We start from the raw sequence: 16,984 nt of genomic DNA, 5'->3' as shown, positions 1-16,984 counted from the left end.
TACGTAGACGACATAAATGTTTGAGTGGTGAATCTTTTCCTGACATCACAGAGAGCTTCCAAAAAAAAATTTAAAAGCTCCATTGATTTTTTTTGTAACGAGACCAAAACCAATAAACTCCCACGTATTCAAAGACTCATTTAAGAAACGTATCTATTTTTGAATACTCATTTAATTGAATAATTAAATAAATTAAACACTTTGCTTCATAATTCCACAAAAAATGATTTAACTTACAGTACTCTTCTCCTGGACTGTCTTATCTTCGAGTGGCTTATTAAAGGTTGGTGGTGCTGGTGGAACTCTGACTTTTAGCCTTCCATCACAAGACGCTGAACCCAATCTGTTTGATCCTTGACATGTAACCATTCCATCGAAATGCCTGGTTACGTCTTTAATCGTTAAGATGCAGATTCCATCTTCCGAGATGAACTTGACTTTTTCTGATTCACTCAGTGGTTTTCCATTGATGAACCAAATGATTTCTGGATTAGGATCTCCAGTAATAACTGACTTGAATCGAACTTCCTCTCCCTCATCACACTCAACATATTCAATTGTTGCCTGGAACTCTGGAGCCACATGGTTCTTATCTGGATCTGCTTGAACAAAGAGCTCAGCCTTGCTTTCAATCGATCCGAACTCATTTTGAATCTTGACTGTATAGACTCCAGTATCATCCGGCTGAGCATCACGAATTTCGAGCTTTGCCGTCTGTCCATCATATTGCAGCCGAAAGTCGTGGGATGGTCGGAGTGGCTGATCGTCGACAAGCCATACAAGTTCCGGTTCAGGCCATCCTTCAACTTCACATTCGAAATCAATAACATCACCTTCTTTGCATTCTTTGTCTCTGAGTTTTGTGACAAATGCTGGTGGAGCAGCTTCTTTTTCGACTTTCAAAACTCGGAAAAAGGCAGAAGTGGATGCCTGACCGTATTCGTTTGTTGCCATACATGTGTAACGACCAGTGTCGGTCACCTAAAAAAATATATTAAAATTCAGATTCAATTTTCAGAAAACTAGGCCCAATTAAAAACGGAAAACTTAAATTTATTTTGACTTTAAACGTGATTCAATTGAGAGTTTAAAAATTTAAAAATGCATAAAAAAAAATTTCAAATTCCGTTTTTTTTTCAATTGTTGAAAAACGTTTATGATTCATTTTTCAAAGTCTACATTTAAGTTTTTTTTTTGATTTCTCTTTCATTTGTCAAGCTTTTCTCAATAGCTGAAAGTAATTCCAAAAAAAGGTCATTGATTAATAGAAGGGTGCATTAAATTTTTGATCTTAAGAATACAAGATTACTTTTTTTTTTAATTTGAAAAATCATTTCTAAATGGGTGTAACTTTTCAGATGCAAGAGTTTATAGAAAATCATCAACTCATAAAGTGAAGAAAATTAAATTTTAAAAATTTTTGAAAGAAAAAAAGATAAAAGATTTAAAAGATTTAAAAGACAATTTTTAATAGCCTCTGCGGAAATACCCAATATTTAAATTCAAAAAAATTTTTGCGAAAATTTCAAAACTAACCTGAACTGGATCAATGGTCATCGCAAAGAAACCATCTTCATCCGAATAAAAAGTGTGTCTCTCATCTTCATGAAGTTGTACATCATCTTTGTACCATGTGATATCAGGTAATGGATATCCAGTTACTTTCAGACACATTTTCGCTGATGATTCTTGCAAGGTTCTGAAACCGTATTGGGTTCTGGTTACACGCGTTCCTTGCATTTCGAGTGTCGTTCCAGTTGTTGCTGAAAAAATATTTTTCGTGGAAAAATAAAAAAGTTTGAATGTCCTACTCCAATCAATACTACTACTTCCTCCTGAATAGATACTGGTGGACGAGCCGGTAGGTGAAATCACCGGCGGTGATTTTACCTTCTTTCGTGGTGGACCTCCTTCTTCTGGACCTGAAATTGATTTTTTTCAGTTGCAGAATTTTTTTGTAGAAAAGCACTTCAAAACACCAAATCAACATTTAAATCCTTACACTATTGTTCAAAAAAAATTTATTTAATTTTTTAGAATAACTACTCATTTCGACACGATAATCTAATGGAAAAATATTCAATTGCTTTAAAAAAAATTTTATAACTAAGTTGAACTTTAAATTTTTATAAAGAAAAAATTTAGAAGCTATCTAGAAGCTGAAATCAGTACCGACCCAATTCGGATATTTGTTTTCAAAAGTATAGGGCTGTTTATCTTATTTTCAGTCAAAATTTAAATTTTAGATTAATTTCAACATTTCAAACTTTGTTAAAAGCTCTGTGAATTCCTCCAATTCCATTTCTAACAATTTCTGAACATTTGGAATAAATTCCAAAAACATTACAACATTAAAATTTTTAACGAGTTCTGATGTGCACATGGACGACAAGAAAACCGGAACACCTGTTTTTGAAACTGCATTACACACACATCAACAACAACTACTCTACTACACAAAAAATTATGAGTTCACAAAAAAAGCACAAGTAATCAAACCAGGGAACAAGCTGCTCTTTCGGGAGCCGGACCATTCCGAAAATTCGGATTGCTGGTCCGACGCGTTCATATCGAAATCGACCGAGGATGCGGTCATCTCTGACGTTGCCGTCATCGAGATCGCATCTCGTTCAGCAGCTAGAAAAATTTGAATTTATTTTATGAAAACTTACACCATGATGGATCGACGAGCTCGAGACCTCCTTCCTCGGTATCGGTTAGCTCGATAATATAGAGCGTCTTGAGCACCATGCTCAGAGACGAAGTTTGGGTTGACTATCTAGATTTGGGCGGGAGAGAGAGATCGTAATATCGTATACTGTATTTAGAGGTAATTGTGATAGTAAAAGAGGATCGAAAGAAACAGAAGAAGATGATTTCCTGCTCGTCCTCTATGTGCGTGTCGAGTGTATAGCCGGGGGCTAAAGCTTCTTCCACTGATAGCAGAGCCTGGCCACGCGAGTGCGTGACGAGAGAGCACACCGATCGAGGAGACGCAGCACGCACCGGTGGGCGATTACACACGGTGGGTGAGAGTGTATGGCAGATGCTCTCTTGCCAGGATCCCGAGCCACCACCACAATGCCGAGATAAAGAGAGATAGAAAGAAAGATTGAGAGTAGATTTTTGTGCGCATCTTCTCTCAGTCTGCGTGTCCCAGAACCACATTGGGGGAGGCGACGGCGGGCTCAATGGCACTACTGGGAGACTGGGGGAGAGGTGTCCAAGTGGCCCATCGCAATTGAGTCCCTTGTGCCCCTCCATCTAAAATAATGAGGACACGGCGGGAACATCATATCTGTTGTGATGTTCGTTTGATGGACAATCGAGAAACTAGAGAATGTCCCGTCAATGGGAACATGATATCTAGAAAAAGTTGCACTTTGAAAGAAATGAGATGGGTCCCGTCACGAAAACCTAGGCATTCCATTCGATCAAAGCGTGACTGGGGCGCCTCTCACCCGCCTCTTCGCCCTCCTTGCGCCTCTTTGACTAGTGGAGGTCGTCGTTATTTTATTTCATTGGCGGGGGAGTTCAGAGGGAATTGTTTGAACTATTTCATACATCCCCCTTTTCCCCATGTTGCCCTATTCCTTATCACAATTGTTTTATCATCTTTCTCTCGTTTCCCCCGTTTCTAATTCCATATTTCTGTGTGTACTCAAGTGTACTAACTCATTTTCATCCCGAACACACAAAGTTAACGAGCTCGTCGAATCCGATCTCTATTGACAATGGTCTCTGAGATGCTCTGGGGGTTTTTCCAGAAAAAAAAGAAACTTACCATATTTCTCCTGCTCCTCTGCGATGTCCCTCAGCCAGGCTTTGCGCACGTACTCCGAAGTTTCAAAGTCCTTTGGTTTGATTCTGAAATTTAATTTTATTAGATATTCATGTCACTTTGTAGAACCGATTATTGGTACTGCATGTCTCAGGTTTCTCAAGCTTTCGAATTTCAGTTTTTAAAAAATATATTTTTGAGAAGAAACTGTGAATACTGGTGTTCAGAATCTTTTGAGCTTTTCCAATTGTCACCAGTTTCTCTAATTGAACTTACATTGAAACGGAAATCAAACAATTTAATAAATTTGGTATTTCAGCAATTTTAAATATTCCGAGATATATTTAATCCACATTTTTTAACACAAAATTTTTTAAACAAAATCTAACCTGAAACTTGGAAGTCCCGGTTCCTGAGGTTGAAGGACAATAGTATCCTCGTCTGTCGTGTGTTGTCTGATATTGTATTTGTCCAATCGAATTGATGAATAATGTGTATAACTTGGTGGACTTGTCGATGCATCTTGTTCCGTGAACATTATTTTATTTCGGAACAGGAACACGTAGCGAAGTTTCGGTGGCTCATCTCCTTCCCACACTTGGAAAGCGTCCTGGAACAGTTTTTACTGAAGTTAAAAAAAAAACTTTTTTTTAATTAAAGGCTCTTTTCCAGTTTTCTTTTTTTTTTGGCATTCATAATATTTTGAAGTGTTTGTACCCGGAAATTTGCATTATAAGAAAAACATCATTTCCAAGAATTTTTTTAAATTAAAAACAATTTCAAAAGTTTTTCCCATAAAATAATACATTTTCAATTATCCACTTTTGAATACTGCTGCAAAAACAAAAGTTTAATTTAAGTTGTATAAGTTCAATAAATAATATTATTGAAAAACTACCTTCTTTTTATTTACAATCAAAATTTTAATATTCTAGGAATTTTTGGATTCTTCAACAAGCAGCTTTACAAAAATTAAAAACAATTTCAAACAGAAAACCTTACATGTCTGATAATCCGTCCCAACTTTCCAGTATCTCCTGGATGTTGCTTCAAATTATTGGTGAATTCTAGATCGTGAACTCTGAAAACAACTTTTCAAAGTAACAGAAAATTTCATTAAAAACCTTTGCGGAATAGTGGTGACCAATTCCAGCGCCTTTTGAATACTTTTTGATGAACCGTGTGCTCTTGCAGAATACTTGACAAACTCTTTAAAATAATTTTGATATTGGACCATTCGATCGGCGATCTCTTTGACATGGTCGACGAATGAGGATGCTCCAGCGTCATTTTTTGCGGAGAGACCCTGAAATTCAATAAATTATGGAGTGAAAAAAAATGTTGCGGATATGCAAAATTAATTATAATATTGATAATGAAACTCTATGATAAGTCAAGTTCAATGAAGGCCAAACAAAGGTAAAGGTGGAGAAACGGTTTTGGATTTTTGCTGGTTTAGATTCAAAATGTGAAGTTTATTTAACTTCTTAAAAATATTACAAACAGTTTTATGACAATTCAAAATATCAAAAATAATTCTGGTTTTAACTAAACTTTACAAATTCACCGACTTTTCGGTGTCGCAGCGGTTGGAAATTAACTTTTATTTGTCTATCATTCTTTATTTCATATTTTGAAAATTACCGAAATTGGTAACCTATTAAATGTAACCTTAAAAAAGAAATAATGATGAATCACCAAAATATGCAATAAAAAAGATAGCTTTAAAAAACGATATTCCAGCTGCTTAAAAGAAGAAAAGTTGGCAGAATTGGTGATTTTAGCAAAAATTGTTATTTTTTCAAAATTTTGAAAAGCCATAAAATTGTTGTGTTGTAGTCTAATCACGAAATTTGTTAACTTGAATACATTTTAAATCTGTATAAGCAAAAACCTAAAACAGTTAGTTTTCTTTAAAGCTAAGCATACCGACGTCGAATTTAAAAACTATATTTGTAGAAACCATATTAAAATTTTCATTTTTCTATTCATTAGTAAAACTATGTAAAACATAACTCTAAATTGAATATTTGTAGAAATATGCATATGAAAAAAGACATCAATTTAAAAAAATTTAAATTCTCTATTTTTTTAATAGAGGAATTTTTGTTGAGACCTTCTACAACTAGTGTGCTTTATTTGAGAGAGAAATTACAAGTCTAAATGCAAGATCAGAAGTTACTGAACCATAGTTTTTCCAAACAACGTCGTTAAGGTTAGCTTCAGTAGACTTTAGTAGAGAGAGATCTTAATCAAATTTGAATAAATTGATAGTGAGAAAAAGAAAAAAAAGAAAATTTTTAATATGACATTTCAGATTAAAACAAGAGAAAATATTGGGTTCTTGGAGATTTTTACAGAAGAAAAAAGCGAAAGAGCAGCATGATTATATTCAAGAGAGTCAAAAATAATTCAGAGATGATTAAACATGAGTCAGTAGTTCCTGCGACTATAGCTTGTTTTTTCGATCAACTTCGATATAAAGTCCAAAAATTTTTAGATTTTTTGAAATTTCCAGTCAAAGTTTTGGAAATTTCAAAATGTTTGAAAAATATGGCCTTTATAAAAATATGACAATATGACCTTTGACTTAAACAAAAAATTAAACCGCGCAAAACCCAAAAAGAATTTAGAGAGGTTCAGTAAAATATTTAGAAGTGGAGCCAGACAATTAAATCAACGATAAACGTGTTGAATCTGTAAATAATAGAAACAAACATTTCCTGGACTGTGCGATGAGAAGTATTTAAATCAAAATTAAATGAAAATTATGGATTTCATAATACCCAAAAACGGAAAATCGAATAGTTTATCACAAAAATTATTAGAGATACAAAACAAAATGGTTTAGATATTTTTGAAGAAATTTTAAATGCCAAAAATCTAAAAATCAATTAATTCAAAACAGTTCCCTTAAATTTTAATAAATTTTCGATCGTTCGGAAGAAGTGAAAGGGTGAAAAAGTTAAAAATGTATTCCTGAGAACGTTTTTTCTTCGAAAATACTTTTACTGCAGTACAAAAATGTTAAATTAAATCAAATTAGTTGAAGAATGCCAAAATTTCATTCTGTTCAGCTTCAACAAATGACTATAGTTATAACTACAGAAATTGATGAAATTTCAAAAATGAAGGTCTTATTATAGTTGAAAAAAAATCAAGAATCAGATTAATAATTAATGCATGAAATTTTGAAACAAGTCAATAATGTGAACTGAAAAACTTCCGAAAAAAACCGTAAAAACAAATAATAAATTGGATGTATCTTTTTTTGAAAACTGAACTAAATGAAAAAAGTTGTTATAATAAAAAAAAACTTTTGACATTTTTCAGAAACTTTGTGAGCAAACTAGGAATGATGTAGGACTTAGGTAAAAAATAAGAACAACTCAATGTACGTGTAAAATATTATGAAAAGAGAAAGAGATTTTTGAGAAAATAGTTTGAAACAATCCAAATGACATATCTAAATTTTCCGTGAAAGAGAATAAAATACAATTCCAAAAACTCAAAAAACAACTTTTTTGGATAACTTAAGCAACTTGAAAAAATCCACCGGCCATATTTACGTCTCCATGAAACGAATTGGCAATTTTTAACGTACTATTTCAATCAGTGATAAATCCAAAATGAAATCAGTAACATTAAAAAAATATTTTTGTTGAGTTTATTTTACCAATAACACAAAAAAGACTGAAAATGTTCAAAAATTCAAATTAGGAAAGATTATGGCAAGCAGAAACACTTCTTAAAGGTGGTGTAGTCGAAATTTTGTTAACTCTGATCAAGCGTGTCGTTGGTTTTTATTTATGAAAATAGAATAAATTTCAAAAAAGAGATCAATCATTATGAACACGATACGAACTAGAATAGAGAAAACCCCATTTCGAGTGACAATTTTTTCATGATGAAAGTCTCTGAAATTGAGAAGCTGGGAAGAATGCCACTATATTTGTTCATTTTCAATTAAAGGAACGGTACTTTTCCGATTTCTGCCCCCCCCCCCCCCCAAAATGTTTTTTATTCAATATTTCAATTTAAATTCACACGTGAATGTTTATTTCAATACTATTTCAATGTTTAGGCTTAGAAAACAACAGTACTAAGCCTGAAAATACAAAAAAGTTCACGTTTCATAAATGAAAATATCGAAAACAATTTGGGGGAGGGGGGCACAAATCGGAACAGTACCAAAGGAACTTAAATAGAATTAATTAACAGTGACAGACAAGAAATAAGTTAAAACATCTAATTCAATTTTTTCTAGCAGAGTATAGTTTCAGAATTCACATAAAAATAGCTAGTTGGTTTTTTCTTAATTGAAGCTAAATAGCATAATCCTATCTGGCTCAAAATAATTTTTTCGATTTCTGCAAATTCAACTTATAGTAAAAAAGTAAAGTAAAAGTAATATGTAAAAAAAAAATGCTTATACCGTATTTTTCTATTAGTATGGGTGCAATATTATTTTTCGCTCGCTTGATTGAAAGAATTGCAATTTTATTTGGAAATTTAGAAATTTTGATTGGTTCAATAACTTCAATATAAAAATTTGTCAAAAATTGTTGCAAAATAGGCAACAAATGTTGTAAAAATCTTAAAATTAGTGAGGCGGTTGCACCAAAAAAAAGTAGACGCAAGACTATTAAGGAGTGCAATACTATTAGGGAGTGCAAGTATTAATTGAAAAAATACGGAAAATGTTTATGTGCACTATTTTCAGAATAAAGCATATTAGAATGTAAAAATGGTATTTGCAAAACTTAAAATAGTATGGATTCTTGGTGAAAAATTACAATTTAACAACACGTTAAAATGCATAGTTAGACTTGATTCCTTATAAAATGCACAGAAAAATGGTGGACATGAAGTGATGTACAATGAAAAATAGTAAGCACAATTAGGAATTAAGATAGGCACATAGATAATTGGGTCAGAGCAGGTAAGTAACGGGCGACTATTGAGCGATAATATGCAAGTGGGAGGAGATGACTGAAAACAGCGTATGGCAGTCAATAGCTGCATACAGCTGAGGTGCGGACAGGTGCGGGAAATATCAATCAATAAACGGTCAATTGCGGGCGTGTAGTAGTTGACAGAAGTCAAAAAAGGCAAGTAACGGATAACAGTGTGAACCTTAATAGCGGACGTCCGTAAAAAACCTCAACATGTTTTGCAAGTATTTAAATTTAGAATTTCATGTGAAATTGATAATTTAATTTTTTAAATATTTCCTTTTTTTATCGCTCTGAAAAACTTGAATGATTTATGTGATCTCTTATACTTATGTTGTTTGATCGAATGAAATAGATGATAGGAGATGGACATGTTCAGTACGAAAAGTCATGTTACAGCAGGTTCAGGAAGTGGCATGTGTTTGTTGCTCAACACACATTTATTGTTTTTCATGCGCTGTTTGAAATCTAATTAGAAATGTCAATAGAAATAATATATGAAAACAGTTATGAATATAAAGTAGCATTGGAATACTTTTAATATGTTCTCAAATAGAAAAATAGCAATAAGAATATCAACCAGGTACTCGAAATATCCAAATGCAAGACTATAATTTCAGGCAACCTAGAGCCAACCCGAAAAGAACTTGAAACTGACGTTCAATCTAAATATAAACCTACGAAATATGTAGTAAAAAAACTGCCATGGTTTTGAAGATTCTACGAACTCATCAGATTTAATTGATTTAGAAAAGGTTGAAATGTAGACAGAATAGACAGCAAATAGTAGCAGTCAAATGGCGGGAAATGCAGAACTAAATTACGATGACTCTTTTCACAAACTGGGTACTAACTAGGAAAAGGTATGAGAGTTCCAGGAAATTTTGGAAAATTTTTTCGAAATCTGAATCCGGAAAACGCTTCAGAAAAAATGAGAAGTAAACAATGAGTTAGGAACAGCAGAAAGATATATGGAAAAGATTCAATAATGTAGAATTAGTATGAAAAGTTACAAATATTAAAAGAAAAAGTTTCCTTTAGATAAGTTTTCTATTACTCTACTTCAAGTCAAGACAGCTTCTAAATTATGTTTGAATGCGGGATAGCGCTAGCTGGCTTTTTGAAAAAAAAATACTCAGAACTCAGTGGAAAAGATTGAATAACTGAATGAGAATGCTCAAATTGTTTTTTTTTTCGATTTTTCAACACTTTCAATCAAAGTTTTGATAAATTGCCAAAATTTCTAGAAATTTGGATTTTTTTATAGTGTTTTCAAAATAGATCTGACAAACCAGACGAGAGTTTTTTGAGAGTTTTTGATACATTTTCAAAATACCCTGTGAGTAGTACAATTTTTCTACGATTTTTAAATTCTAAATAAATATCTCGAAAGTCCATTTTTTTATATTTGGCACTTTGACCGAAGATGTTTTTGAGTGTATGATAAAACTACTATGTCAAAAACTATTATGTTTTTTTTTTGAGTATATGTAATTAGATAAAATCTCTACGAGCAATACTGCACCTTTAGGAAATGATTAAAAAAACTGAACTTGAATAAAATAAGTATTGGAAATGAGGATTTCGAAGAAAGTTAATAGTAAAAAGAGATAGTAAAAATGAAAAATGTAATATTGGTAGATAAAATAGAAAAAAAACATTGCGGAAATAATTAGACAACAATTTTGGAAAACAAGATAAAAGTAAGAAATTTGAATGAAAAAATCGGAAATCATAAAGTTTTAAAAATGGTTTGGAAAAAAGAAAACAAGAAAAATAGGTTAGTTAAATTGAATACCAGTTGAATATATAGATAGCGAATAATAGAAAATGACAAAAGTACAGTGTTGTTTTATTCAAAAAATGTTTTTTTATTTTAGAAAATTGGCTAAGACTGAAGAATTCAAAAATAAAAGTTGAATAATAGCGAATAAATAGCAATTTATAACATTGAAAAAAAATAAATAAACAAAGAAATGTAAAAATGAGAAGATGAAAAAAGTAGGTCTTAGCCATCAAAATACTGTACTTCTGTAGGTTAGTTTCAGAGATCAGAAAAATAGATAAAAATAGAAAAGTTCAAGAATATGAAAAGAAATATGAAGACAACAATTTTAGAAAAGTAAGAAAAAAAACAGAGAAATGTCAAATAACAGAAAATAAAATATAGACAAAAATTCAAAATAGAGAAAAATAGGAATTGAATCAGGAAAAATCAGAAAATAGAGAAAAAAACAAAAAATGAATTCAAATTTGATGAAGGAGAAAGGATTGTTACCTCAAAGAATCTCTTAATTTCAGGTTCTTCAAGCAATTTCAGTGTATCTGCGTACTGCTTATAGAACTCCACGTGGCTCTCAAAGTCTTTTTCAAGACGGACAAAAGTCTGACCGACCTTGCCCGGATCGTCAGAATAATAGTTGAGGCCTTTCAGCATCACACTGAAAAATAGGCTTTGATAGTTGGCTTTTTTTTTCTCTAAAACAGTACTTGGCGTGGAAATTATAGAGCTCTGGAATGTTGAGAGTAAGCTCTTCGCGGTTCTTTTTGACGGCTTCTGGTACTTCGGGATCATCGAGAACTTTGATGTAATCATCGACGCAAGTTCGAAGAGATGAGACGAATTCCTCTTCGGAACGGAGCAGCTCATGGTAGACTTGGCTGAAAAATTACATATTTAGAAATTTTATCCAATTGGCAATTTTTTATTTGTTTTTCAAAAAATTGAAAATTTCAATGGAAACGAGAAAACTAGAAAAATATATAATTAAAAAATCTTTCGTGATGAGACCCGAGGTTTGAGTTGAAAAAACACCGTATTAACACCTATGGATAAGTTTCTAAAATTAAAAAAATTTTAATCTAACTTCTCACTTTTTCAGAAGGTCTTGTTTTTTTTGGACTGAATGTTCCAATTTTCAATTTTTTTTTGGTATGTCCCGAAGAAAAAATTATTTGAACTTAATTTTTTCAAGTTTCCAATTTCTAAAATTTTTGTTTTTATCACAAAAAGTACAAACTTTTGGGCCCATCCCTAATTCCGGTTGCATAATTTTCCAAAAAATCGAACTCAATTTCCAACAATTTTTCTCTTTTTTTTTCCAATCAATATCTCTAATTATGACTATAGTTCCAAATGTCACCAATTCCAATATCCAATGAGCTCTCTTTCTGCTCCTCAGTTGCCATTCATTTTGTCATGTTTACTGCCGTCTTTTTCACTCATTTTCTCTTATTCTTCTCTTATCTTTTATCCGGTTGAAAAAGAGTGTGCGGGCGCCTGTTGTGATCCATTTTTCTACATACAAAACTCCATTTTGTTTCGAATGTTTGGAAGATGGACAGGAAAAAACAAGAGAAATGAGAGAAAAATCGAACATCTGGGCGAGAACATAGTGAAACATCATTCGGAATGTGCCATGATAATGGAGGTGAAGCATATGAGCCGCAGTCACATAAAAACTATTTTGGCGCCATTTTGATGCGGTCGTTGAGGGGAAAGTGAATGCCGCAATTGTTTTGGAAAATTTATTAAAAATTTCCCGCCATTTCTGGAGATCAAACGGCGAGGTCACACTCAGAAAATGGCCTAGATTTTTTAGTTGTTGTAGCCGCCTAAGAAAACTCTGACGACCCACTAGAAAACTAAGATGACGTCACAAATATGGAATAATTAAAAATAATTCCAGGTTCTTAATTTTAAATAACCGCTGATTCTTCTAGTTCGAAATATTCTATTGAAAAATTTTAGAAAAAAACTTAAGCCTGATGCAACCGTGATTTCAATTCGGCATGATTTCTACAAAATTTGATAGATTTTAAAATGTTTGCATCAGAGGGCATTTTCTGCTTGAAAATTTTTAAATATTGCGCGTAAAATAGGACGCATTAAGTTGATGAATGCACAACCTCTATGCATCGATTTTTTTTAAATTTTAAATGTGCTATTTATTTTCAAGAGACAAGGTTCAACTCAACACCTATAGCCGTTTGTTTAATGTTTTCTTGTTTTTTTTTCGTCAAAAAAACCATTTCAAGTGTTCTCAGTTTCATTCTCTCCTACTCACTCTCTCTTGACAAGAGCCGCCTGTTCATCAGACAGACTGACGTTCTCAATTTCTCTCGTTCGTCTTCTTTGCTTGTAAAACTCGGTCGGAGTTTCAAAGTACGATCCCGGAACCCAACCGGAACGTGGTGGACGTGCCTGGAAATTATAAATGTTGGGAAACTGTTTTCAGGAAATCAAACCTTTGTTCTAACAAGCCATCGAACCGAGTTCTTCTTGTCGAGCACCTCGACAATTTGACCTTGTTCTAAGGGAATCGCTTCCACGTCTTCTTTGTCAGGAGTGTAGTCTTGAATCGCAATGTACACTGGATAAGATCGGGATTCCGATCCGGCAATGATTTCGGATGACGTGGACCGCCCGCGTCCATCGGTTCTCGAAGTCAATGATTCAGATCGATAGGATGATCTTGACGAGTGGGTACTGTAGTTGACATCTTCGGTTGCAGTGAATTTTCTGAAATATTGAATTTGGGGTTTGTATTGTTTCTTGGATGTTAAAGGTGCACATGGTCGTCCTATTATATCCCCTTTTGTAGCCTTCAAATCGTGGGGGCTTTTTTTATTCTTAGCAAAAATTGAATCAGGTTTTTTGGATCTTCCAAACCGAACAATTATTTAAAAAAACGATATTCAAACATTACAATTTCTAGTCGTGAGGTTTTTAAAAAATATATTTCAAAATTTCAATGCACAATTTGTATTTAATTTTTGTTTAAAAAATTTTTAACACTCTCAATTCTTCCTGATTTTGGGTACTTTTTGCAAACCTATCGAGATTTTGCATTAAAAAATTCCAAAAAAGTTGTTTAACAACAGTAACCCGCGGTAACCAATTAGACAATTTTTCATTCTTGGCGTTCCGAAATTTTCTCAAATAATTTTTCTTTGTTTTTTTTTCTCTTAGGAATACCGCAGAACATTCCGGATCTTGAGACTTATGTGCAAACAAACTGTTGGTTTCAGTTCAAGTGGCATATGCGTCACGTGGCGGTGGTGATAATAAAGAAAGTTAATTTCGCAATTTAGAGTACGGTACGCTGGGGAAAGTAGGCTTAGTAGAAAAAGAGAAAATTCTGAATAGTTAAATCTATCAGAAATTCAAAAAATTGGTTTTTTCAGCTCCAGAATCTCCAAACCTACCGATAGGAGCTGTACTTCCGATCGAACTGCTTTTGGCGTCGACTAGCCATGATGGTAAGGGTAAGGTGGGTTTAAGCGCCTTATGAGGGCACTATCGAGGAGAAGGTCAACTTGTTTTTTAATGTTCAAGCTGGCTGATGGGAGTAAGAGATTGATCAAATTAGATCACACACGCAGACAAAAATGGCCCAATAATGATGTTGGCACCCGGATTCCTCTCTTTTCTTGAGCCGACTGCTCTGATTTGTGTGCTTCTTTGGGTCTCTTCACTGGCGCCATGATCCCTATTCTTTCGGCTCGTCCGCCCATCAGGGAAGATCCCGCGGGTAAGATAGAGCTAGTCAGTCCACTTCCCACGCACATACATACACACACACAAACGCATATATACACTCACATACACACAATATCTCATAAAACTCTGTTAGCGTCTGCGCGTCTTCTGTTCTCACCCCACTATGAGATAGGTGAGAAGGCCGGAGCACACGGCGCGGAGCTCATGAAGGAGCAAAGGATTCCTCTCACCTGCTGCGAATGCTGATCTTGCAAAGTGAAAAAATGAGCGCGGGGGACGATGTGCGTTGTTTCGAAATTTTCAAACTTGTTTTTGACAGCTGCGGTGTTTTAGGCGAACTTGTTCGAAAAAGTACTTCAATTGGGTAGCAAAAACTGTTCTGGAAGGCTCTTCGGGATGTTGATCTTTGAGTTTTGTTTGTTATACAGGGACACTTATTTATTTATTTATTTCAATACCATTTTATAATCATGTCATAAGAAATGCAGAAATGCAGTGTTCAACGAAGGAATGAGCAGCAATTGCATATTTCAAAAATTATTTTTACCAGAGATTGCTGAAATTGCTAATTACAGAAATTTTAAACTTTTAAATTTTCGAAATATTTTTGAGCGTGTATTATTTGGCAGTATCTTCGTTCAAAATGACGAACTATGTCAAGGTTCAATTTTAAAACTCCCGAAATAATTAAGAAATAATTTCAGCAATTGCCGAAAATTTCAGAAACCATATATTGCACCCAAGGATGGGTTTACATAAAAATCACATTTGAATTTCGTTCATCGCATGAGTATGTGAGTCAAGCCGAAAAAAAACCAGAATTTATATTTTCAGAATGTGGATTGAAAATTATTTGAATGGTAAACATCTTAAAATTGATTTTCTTAATCAAAAATATGTGGAGTTATAATAAATACACAAGTATCAAAATCGTTTTTTACTTTATGCTGAGAAATAATGTATTGTCATTTTTTAAATGTTTGTTGCATTATTTTTTCTCAAAAGTGTTGTATGGCAATTAATGCAGGTTCCATAATTAGTTGCCACCCTGTATATGCTATGAGATAATTTGTAAAAATAGTTCTGATGGAAATTATCTTTCGTGAAAGTCGATTGTTGTGGGAGCTCAGAAATTTTTGTTGTTAAAATTTCAGACACCGATATGGTTTTTGACATTTTTTTGATTAACATGTTCTTCCCATAACGACTATCATTTTCAAATAGTCGTGATATCCATATTTTCAGATTTTTTTTTCTGATTAGCAGTTTTATTTATTTATATTTATTCATCAAGCAACAATCATAATGATACAATTACAAAAAGCAGTGAAGTGAAGGAAAAAAGAATGAATAAAAAAGCAGTTTTCAAATAGTTTTTTTAAAAAACAATGTTTAAGGTACGGTTAGACATCTGAAATTGGAATTAAAAACAGTGGCAACTATGTGACCCTCATGGGGTCGCTAACTACCCAGGAGGCACGCCTTCTGGGAAGTTAGCGATAGCGCGCGAATACAATCCTAGTCACAGTAAAACAATTGAAGAGGTGACCACGGGACCGCTCTGAATACCAATCGATGTAAATCTTATATTTTGACTGTTTTTGCCTTGTTGCAACGATTGATGCCGCCGTTTTGAATTCAAATTTTTACTGTCGCATCCTTTTTTCATAAGAAAGTCAGGATGATCTGAAAATAGACTCTGACCATTTTTGAGCTTTTTGTTAAATTATCACGATTTCTTGGTTTTCCTTTTGCACATTGTTTCTACATAAATTTTCTCTCACTAATAATATCCTTAACTTTGAGCCGCCATAAAACATTTGTAAGCATTATTGAAAAATCTATGTAGTTATGAAACTCGTTATCTTTGCGTCATTTTTAATATCAAAAAACATCAAAAAATTGTCGGTTACTACCTTTAAAAATTAGTACCACAATGCACCACGTGACAACTTCACTGAACGGGGGTAATAATATTCCAATGATAGTAACTGTCAAGTGTCGATCCCTTTTGTTTTATGATTTCCGCTTGAACGGTCATCGTATACTGTTTGGCTGAAGAGACATGTGGTGGTATAATCCTCTGGGAAATCCAATCTTCACCATGTGTCTCGAGAATATCTCTGATGTTGACTTGTTACTGTAGGATTGAGTGGAATTGATATTATTTTTGATATTAGGGCGATAGCGGTCATTTAGTTCAATTTTTGGTCATTTAGTTCAATTTAGTTCATTTAAAATTTCCTAGGATTTTGTTTTACGGTGTTCCACCGACACTAAAAACTGATTGTTCAGATCAGAGGTGTACGTTAAATTTTTTCGACAATTCTACAAAATGGCCTGATGTGGCATGTTGGTCTGATATTTTTCATTAAAATTTAGTGTCAAAATATAGGATTGATTGATCTGAAAATAATTTTTTAGTTGAAAAAAAATCCTTAAAAGTTGTCTGAAAGGTGAAAATTGCTGGAATAAATCAGACAAATTATTGACACTTTTTTCCAGCAATTGGCAACTTTCATGCAATTTTTAATCATATTTTCACATTTTCAAACTTAAATGAAAATTATTTTCTGATTAATAAATTATTTGTTATATATTTTTGCATTAAATTTTGATCTGTTTTGCCTGTTGAACTAAAATGCTCTAGTTCAGATACAAGTAGTTTCAAAGAATTTGAGAGATTAGATTATAAAGACATCTCAACAACTTCTAGAGCTCACAACAGCATCTATTGAGTTCAAT

At 33.2% G+C, this 16,984-nt stretch overlaps 1 protein-coding gene and 2 non-coding genes across 16 annotated transcripts in view; 1 reads left to right on the top strand and 2 right to left on the bottom strand.

Annotated features, from left to right (window-relative positions):
- unc-89 (Muscle M-line assembly protein unc-89) overlaps nt 1-14,185 on the bottom strand; it is a gene marked incomplete at both ends in the record, with an annotated part of 55,184 nt that extends 40,999 nt beyond the window's left edge. For 8 of the 14 annotated variants that reach the window (NM_001025814.4, NM_001356807.3, NM_001356808.3 and 5 more), the window contains 13 exons: nt 238-981; nt 1,537-1,763; nt 1,812-1,922; nt 2,500-2,637; nt 3,785-3,867; nt 4,171-4,391; nt 4,784-4,862; nt 4,906-5,087; nt 11,015-11,177; nt 11,227-11,397; nt 12,804-12,940; nt 12,985-13,258; nt 13,945-13,994. In NM_001025814.4, the coding sequence (NP_001020985.1) occupies nt 238-981; nt 1,537-1,763; nt 1,812-1,922; nt 2,500-2,637; nt 3,785-3,867; nt 4,171-4,391; nt 4,784-4,862; nt 4,906-5,087; nt 11,015-11,177; nt 11,227-11,397; nt 12,804-12,940; nt 12,985-13,258; nt 13,945-13,994 (2,580 nt within the window). Of the gene's footprint in view, nt 1-237; nt 982-1,536; nt 1,764-1,811; nt 1,923-2,499; nt 2,638-2,672; nt 2,752-3,784; nt 3,868-4,170; nt 4,392-4,783; nt 4,863-4,905; nt 5,088-11,014; nt 11,178-11,226; nt 11,398-12,803; nt 12,941-12,984; nt 13,259-13,944 lie in introns of those variants that run through there. The other 6 variants (NM_001356812.3, NM_001356813.3, NM_001356814.3 and 3 more) reach the window with 2 other exon arrangements.
- On the bottom strand, nt 6,274-6,334 carry C09D1.5. Its single transcript, NR_050049.1, has one exon. It is a non-coding gene; the product is annotated as an Unclassified non-coding RNA C09D1.5 (non-coding RNA).
- C09D1.4 lies at nt 6,274-6,334 on the top strand. Its single transcript, NR_050050.1, has one exon. It is a non-coding gene; the product is annotated as an Unclassified non-coding RNA C09D1.4 (non-coding RNA).
- Nucleotides 14,186-16,984: the final 2,799 nt, after the last annotated feature.

Source organism: Caenorhabditis elegans, chromosome I, assembly GCF_000002985.6.
Source record: "Caenorhabditis elegans chromosome I".
NCBI lineage: Eukaryota > Metazoa > Nematoda > Chromadorea > Rhabditida > Rhabditidae > Caenorhabditis > Caenorhabditis elegans.
The sequence above is the reverse complement of the archived record's forward strand: the minus strand, read 5'-3'. Positions and strand labels throughout refer to the sequence as shown.